This window comes from Populus alba, chromosome 13 (genome assembly GCF_005239225.2).
Source record: "Populus alba chromosome 13, ASM523922v2, whole genome shotgun sequence".
In the NCBI taxonomy this organism is placed as follows: domain Eukaryota; kingdom Viridiplantae; phylum Streptophyta; class Magnoliopsida; order Malpighiales; family Salicaceae; genus Populus; species Populus alba.
In genome coordinates, this window is record NC_133296.1 from 11,616,619 (window position 1) to 11,624,176 (window position 7,558).

General features: G+C 31.3%; 1 protein-coding gene across 1 annotated transcript; it reads left to right on the plus strand.

Moving 5' to 3' along the window:
• The first annotated feature begins 340 nt into the window (after positions 1 to 340).
• Positions 341 to 4,006, plus strand: LOC118035560 (12-oxophytodienoate reductase 2). The gene is made up of 5 exons (XM_035041157.2): positions 341 to 490; positions 2,300 to 2,440; positions 2,591 to 2,721; positions 2,939 to 3,100; positions 3,324 to 4,006. Exons 1-5 carry the CDS (start codon positions 420 to 422, stop codon positions 3,914 to 3,916), a joined length of 1,098 nt encoding a protein of 365 aa, XP_034897048.1. The 5' UTR covers positions 341 to 419; the 3' UTR covers positions 3,917 to 4,006.
• Positions 4,007 to 7,558: the final 3,552 nt, after the last annotated feature.

The following is a 7,558-nucleotide window of genomic DNA, read 5'->3' on the forward strand; positions in this document are numbered from 1 at the left end:
TTTTAAATCACAACCATAAAAACTACTACAATATTAAATATTAAAGCTGAATGACCACAATCGCAATTCTTCTATTTCTGCGTCCAGGTGCAAATTCATTACCCTTCGAAATAATTATAATAACAATTAATCCAAGGAATATTTTTTTAAAAAATATTAAATTTAAAAAAAAGACAATTTTTTTTTTTAATTTTTAAAGACCATGAATTCAACATCATTACCAATGACTGCAGCGTTCAAATTTGTTCCCTCCGCTGTAATACGTACCTTCAAACGTCATCACTTTTTCTTTCCAAGTCAAAATAAGCATATAAATAAAACTATAAATAGCCCGCTACGCTAACCTGGTTCTCTCCATAACTACTACTGCAAGTTCTTAGTGAACCACCACAAGAACAATTAATCAGCTGCAAGAAAGAATGGATGCTGTGACTCCCACGATGCCTCTTCTCACCCCATACAAGATGGGCAAGTTTAATCTTTCTCACAGGTACTTGATTACTCACATTATCTCCCTTTTCTTTAATGTACACGGTGGCGGAGCAAGAGTTTTTCCAATGAAGAGGCAAATTATTAGCAAATACTATATTATATATATATGCATTAGAAATCAATTCAAAACATATATATTAATTCATATCAAGTAAACTTAATTTAAAAATACTTTTAAACTAAAAAAATGTGCATTATAATTGTCGAGGTTGATTTCAATATGACTTTTCTTTGAACTTGATAGAGTTACATGACTTGAAGCTTTGATTGACTCTTCATCCTCAAAGAATTTACACTTTAAATACTTGTTTAGTGGCATGTTAGTTTAATATGAACCTGCTAGATTTTTTTTTTTTATCATCATTAGTGTCTATATAATAATTAATACAACTACACAATAATTTACTGTTAAATAAAAGTAAGTTGAGTTACACAATAATTCTAAATCTTTCATATGAAATTCATACCAAAATACACATCAATTCATTAAAATCAAAACCTATTTCAATATATATCTATATGCATATAATAAATATGTTGATTAAATTATACTTAATCATTTCTAGATATTTAATTAAGGAGCAATACCTGGTGTATGTGTAAGAGGAACAATTCTTGAAAAACATGATTTCTACTTGATATTTTGCTTACAAACAAATTATATAAAAATATTAAATTTCAATAAACTATTATGTCAATGCAAGAGATGTCAAGAATAATGGTTTTGCATAAATATTAATTTATTCCTTTATAATAATAAAAATATATTTAATTGATTAAATTAGCAGATTTAAACATTTATTTTCAATATATTTGAACATATTCATATCAAAACCCCTAAATTATCATAAACCCTAATATTTTTAATAACTAATTATAAAAGAATAAAATTAAAATTAAAATTAAACAATGAAATAAATAAATAAAATAAAGAAAATTTACCTAAAATATAAAAAAAAAATAGAGTAATTGCTTATTTGATGAGAAATTTATTTACGAGAGAGGCAGAAACAAGAACTCATATAAAAAAAAAAGAAAAAAAAGTGGAACAGTAGCTCATGAAAATAATAAAATAGCAAAGGTAGGAACGCGAAATACTTTTTGTTAGTCAAGAGACTCTATATTTTTAAGCTGGTCGTTGATTTGATATAAAAACAAAAAAGAAATTGAGAAAAATTTGAGGAATGGGCTGTGTGTATATATATTATATTATAATAACAACTTTCCTTTTTCCGTGCACTAAGAATTCACTAACTTAATATATTAATATTTAAAAAAAAAAAAAAAAGTTAAGAACTTAAGGGGGCAATTGCCCCCTTTTGTCCCTATGTGGCTCAGTATGGTTTCATATATTATCCATTTCCTTGAATTTGCATGGTTTGATGTAGATGACACGCTGTGATCTCAGTTTGCTTTTCTGTTTTCAGCAGCAAAATGCTGCTTTTGTGTTCAGAATTCTTCTGTGAAGTTTTGTTGATCGTTAAAAATCGATATGTATGACACGAAGAAATTAGTATATGACCTTTCCTTTTTCTTTCTTCTTGATTATTCTGTTTCATTTGATATGTTGGGTAATGAATTTGTTATAAGATCATCCAAAATTTTGGCTATTGGGTCAAGCTTTAGGTAATTTACCCCTATCATAGTTGTTTGTTCTTTGATTCCTGGTTTTCATCACCAACTCATGGCCGGGAAATATAATCATGTAAATTCCCAGGTTTAATAAATAGTTAATGCAGTGGATATACTGCTTTCTTTGAATATCATTTTAATTATAACTACTTTGGTGATTTCATGTTTTTTTCAGAATTGTCCTGGCACCATTGACGAGACAGAGATCTTACGATAATGTTCCTCAGCCGCATGCCGTCCTATACTACTCCCAGAGAGCCACAAAGGGGGGTCTTCTCATATCTGAAGCCACTGGAGTTTCTGAAACAGCACAAGGGTAATTCCATCAGCCATGCCTGATGCCATACTCAATCTAGCTGGCGACTTTTTGTTGCGATTACTGGAACAGAGCAACGTAAATTCAATATTTGATTTTGTTACACTGACACTTCAGTGTGTTCATAATCTTACATATGAATATATATAGGTTCCTACATTCTCCCGGTATTTGGACCAGAGAGCAAGTCGAAGCATGGAAACCCATTGTGGATGCTGTCCATGCCAAAGGAGGTATTTTCTTCTGTCAAATTGGGCATGTTGGGAGGGTGTCAAATAGCGGTGAGTTATTGCCTTTAATCTCATTGATGCATAAATTTTATTTCTGTTCCTAGTATGATAAAGTTCTGTTTCCAGTATCTTTAACAATGATTAATGCTGCTTTGTGTTCATGGGCTATACTTTCTTGTTAGTTAATATGATTAGCAAAGTCATTTTCAAAAAATGAAAAGATTAAAATGGTTACTAATTAATTTTTCTATATTATTGGCATTTGCAGGTTTCCAGCCAGATGGGCAAGCTCCGGTCTCTTCTACAGACAAGCCAATAACTTCTCAAGTTGAAGGCATGGAGTGCACACCTCCGAGGCTTCTAAGGACAGATGAAATCCCTAAAATAGTCAATGATTTCAGAATTGCTGCGAGGAACGCAATGGAAGCTGGTAAACTTTCTTTCTCAGATATTTTGGAAACTCTGAATTTTCTTACAGGATTTTAACAAGCTGAACAATACGTGATTGCACAGCATTTTAGAAACTTTAGCTTCATCCCACCCTAAACAAAAATGTAAAGTTTTTGTGTTGGAAATGAAGTTAGAACATCTGCAAATTGGGTTTCATAAATTCTATACACAATCACTTAAAGCTTGTTCTGCGCTTTTTATAGGTTTTGATGGAGTTGAGATCCATGGGGCTCACGGATATCTAATTGACCAGTTTATGAAAGATCAAGTAAACAACAGAACAGACCAATATGGTGGATCACTGGAGAACCGCTGCCGATTCCCTTTGGAGATAGTTGAGGCTATAGCGAATGAGATAGGATCAGATAAAGTTGGAATAAGACTGTCTCCTCATGTAAACTATATGGAATCAGAAGACTCAGATCCTGAAGCACTAGGGCTCTACATGGTTAAATCCTTGAATAAATACGGTGTTGCTTACTGCCACATGGTTGAGCCAAGAATGAAGATAGGCGCAGGGAATACAAAATTCTCTGAAAGTCTGCTGCCTATGAGGAAGGCTTTCAACAATACATTCATTGTTGCTGGTGGTTATGACAGGGAAGATGGAAACCAAGCTCTTGAAGAGAACCGTGCAGACCTTGTCGCTTATGGTCGCTTGTTCTTGGCAAATCCAGATTTGCCGAGGAGATTTGAACTTGATGCTCCTCTCAACAAGTACAACAGAGAAACATTTTACACACATGATCCTGTTGTTGGTTACACTGATTATCCTTTCCTTGAAGACTCTGCGTAGGGTTTTCAGTCACCGTAGTCGAAACTTGTATTCTCTGAGTATTTTTGTTGTTGCCGTCTAATTGCTTGCAATTATTGTTTCTATGAGTTTAAATGTTTTGCAAACCATTAAAATAATAAAGTAGATTGTAGACCAGCATCTGGTCAGCAATACACATTTCAGATTGAAGTAGATACTATGAAGTAATTCAGTTTTCAATTACAATAGATATTTGTAAGAAAGATAAAAATTTAAGTTACAAAGAAAAAAATTGTATTTTTTATCCAAATTTTCCTTTTTGATTCATGTGCTTTTTTATTTTGACAAAAATAAATCTTTTTTATTAGTAATATGTTTTTTATAAATAAAGATTAAAGGCAATTAAAATAAAAATGTATAAAAAATCTTAATAATTTAAATTGAGATAAAATAAAAAAGGTATTATTTCAATCAAAACTCTTACTATTTTGACAAAAATGTTTTTTTTTTAACAACAATGTGTATTTTTTGAAAAAAAAAAATGTATCAAAACAACTTGCATCGAATATTTCTCTCCAAAGTCAAACCATTTACATTAAAGATAAGTCTTATTAGCAACTAGAATGTGAGTAACTAAAAAGTTTTTGTTTTTGCTCGTGACTTTTTCTCTCATATTTTAACATCTTGGGATTAAAATATAAGAAAAATAAAATTTCAAGACCAAGATGCAAACTCTTGAAACTACATGAACTAAACAAATGAAAAAAGAAATTCAGCGATATTCGCTTAACGATTGCAACTTGGATTAAAGGGAGAAATCGACATTGCAATTGAATCTTAGGTTATAATAGTTTAACAATTTTGTTTCATCTAATAAAAATGAGACCTTTAAAAATTCATGGAAATTATAAAGTATGGAGTTGCAACCTAGTTTTTTTAGAAAACCTTAAAAAAGATATTGGTTATACTTAAAGGAAGATAAAAATCAACCTTACCATATCCTTTCTAAGAAAATATTACCTTAACTATGTGTTTCTTTTATATTAATTTTACATGACATTTACTGTCTAAATTATATTCTCAGCTTTTTCACAAATCATTTAGTTTTATTGATGCTCATCAAGTTAATAACAGACCAGAAATCATAAATCTCGCAACTTGATGATTTATTTTAGTTATATATATATTTCTTGACTTTTTTATCGTCATTATTTATTATTTATTTTATTACAAAACAAAGTAGAAAAGAATATCATGTTTGTTCCGCATCGGACCCTACCCAAAGGATACGTGTGGACTTACTATTGACCTTGTAATTGGTTTAAAACATCATGCTAGGCCCATCTTGACCCTTAAAACTTGAAGACATGTCAACCTAACCATTAAAATCCAAATTTAAGCTTAATAAAAACTTAATGCTAACTTGACCAAAACTCATCAACCCATTATTAAACTTGTTTTTAAGGTTTAAAATACCGTGTTATGTTTATGTTGGTCTCTAAAACCTAGAAGACATATCGATGTGGTTGTTAGGACCCAAATTTCATAAAAAAAAGCATGACTTTACTCATCAACATTATTTTTAATTTTTTAACAAATATTTATATGTGTATATGTATGTAAAAAGAAAACAATGCAATTTTATAAAATTAAATAACATCAACATGAAAAAATCAAAATAAAATAAAAATGCATTGATGAATAGTGACCATGCATGAATAGCAACATGTGTATTATTTGCATTTGTGAATAGTAAATAAGGAGGAAGAAATGAGAAAGAAAAAGAACCTAACTTACCTTGAGGCTTATTCTAAAAGTGGAAGGACTTGCTTTGGTGACAATGACTATGGTGTGTCGACAATAGTATGGTTCTCGAGTGGTTTTCTCTTTCTACTTTGGGTTTCTATTTCTTTTAGGTTTTTGCCTTTTTCTTTGTTTTTATTTTTTTTCTTTCTTTCTTCTCATTCTTTCCCCTTTGCTACTAGTCGGTTCAGAGCGTGCACCTCTATTTATCTATATTGTCAACCTAAAACTCTTTTTTTCCCCCCCCTTCAGATTTAAGGTTTCTTTTCTCTTTATTTTCTACTTCTTCTTTTTTCCTCTAATACCATTTGGCTTAGATGAAATTCATTTTTATTAGCTTAAATTCTCATTTTCTTCTCTCTCTCTAACTTGACATTTTCTTTCTCCACCTTTGCTCTTTTTGTTTCTTGCTTTTCCCCTTTGTTTATAGGTAAGAATAAAGATCCTAAAACTTTTCTTGGTAGCTGAACCATGACCAATAGTTTCCTTAGGTTAATCTCAACACTTTTATATAATTGTCACTTTGGTAAAGCATGCTCAATTGAAGGTTAAACCATGTATTTTGGTTGAGAATGTAGTACACATGGAGAGAGAAAACAATTGGCCAAACTCGTGCCAAAACTTAAAAATAACAATTGCAAGCTGCTATAGGAAAAAAAAAAAAGTATTATTAACCTATACACCAAAATGATGATATTTTGATGCATTTTTTTTCTTTTTGTTATTTGTTATGAAATGATATTGGTTTTGATAAAAATGCATAATTTATTTTAATATAATTTTTATTTTTAAAAATAGGTCTCTTAATTTTCCAACCTTTTTGAATTTGGTTCTTGGATTTTTTATTTTTTTATTTTTGTAAAATTCCAACCCTTTTCTCAATATTTCTTCTCAATTTCATCCCTGATTGTATTAAAATAATCCCTCAATATAAGCATCCTTTCTAATTCAGTCAAAAGCTTTTTATTTTTAGCTATTTTAAACCTTTTTCTTGATGTGATCCGACCTATATCAAAGGATGTAATCGAAGTTCTAGATGGGCTAAAGATGCAATGATCGTGAGGGCTATTCTCTTTGGTTTTGTGATTACAAGTACAATGATGAGAATACAATATCATTTGGTACACTGAACAAGGTAGGTGGTTTCCTTTAGCGAATTAATGGACTTGGCTTGTAAGTATGCTTTTGGGAAGATGCTGGCGATTGGCTTAGGACCACCCTTCAAGGTGAAGGGGTTGTGGCTCTTCCATGGACAAGAGATTCCCCAGTTTAGGATAGATGAGTGTTATGACATGGAGCTGTATGAGTGGAAGAAGGTTGACATCACAAACGAGGAACATAAGGAGCAAGTGAATCAGATGATCGAAGACCATGAGCCTTTTGAGGGGGAGCCTATTATAAGCTGAAGAAGGAATAAAAAATAATGGTGGGCTTTAATTCAAAAGAAAGCTGCTGGTCAAATTACTCTAAATGCACCCTTTTAATTTGTCTTTAAACGCACCGTATTGTGTTATTAAACTCATCATTTGGATGAGTCAATACTCACCGTTTTAGTAAGGCTCCTTTTTCTGTTACAAGTCTGTTACAAGAGGAAGTATATAACATGCATTTGTTGCATGTAAAGGGCAGAATATACAATGAGAAATGAATGATTTCCTGGAATTAAGGAACACCCCTATTACATCTTCTTCCGTTCTTTATCACTCCCCACCACAATGGCTAAGTAGTAACATAGAATCTAACCATCCTTTAATTCATCCTTGCACTTCTATATCCCCGTTGCAGAATTCCATAGTTATAGGATCATTAAGTGTTTCACACATAACAACTGGTATTAGAGCCAACAATCCTTGGACTTCCACCATGCCACCAGAGACGAGA

What these genes read in the sequence shown, in the direction of transcription:
- LOC118035560 (XM_035041157.2), top strand. Translation starts at nt 420, where the DNA reads ATGGATGCTGTGACTCCCACGATGCCTCTTCTCACCCCATACAAGATG. An exon ending in GTTTCTGAAACAGCACAAGG is followed by an intron (nt 2,441 to 2,590) that starts GTAATTCCATCA and finishes GAATATATATAG; the next exon opens with GTTCCTACATTCTCCCGGTA. An exon ending in GAGGAACGCAATGGAAGCTG is followed by an intron (nt 3,101 to 3,323) that starts GTAAACTTTCTT and finishes CGCTTTTTATAG; the next exon opens with GTTTTGATGGAGTTGAGATC.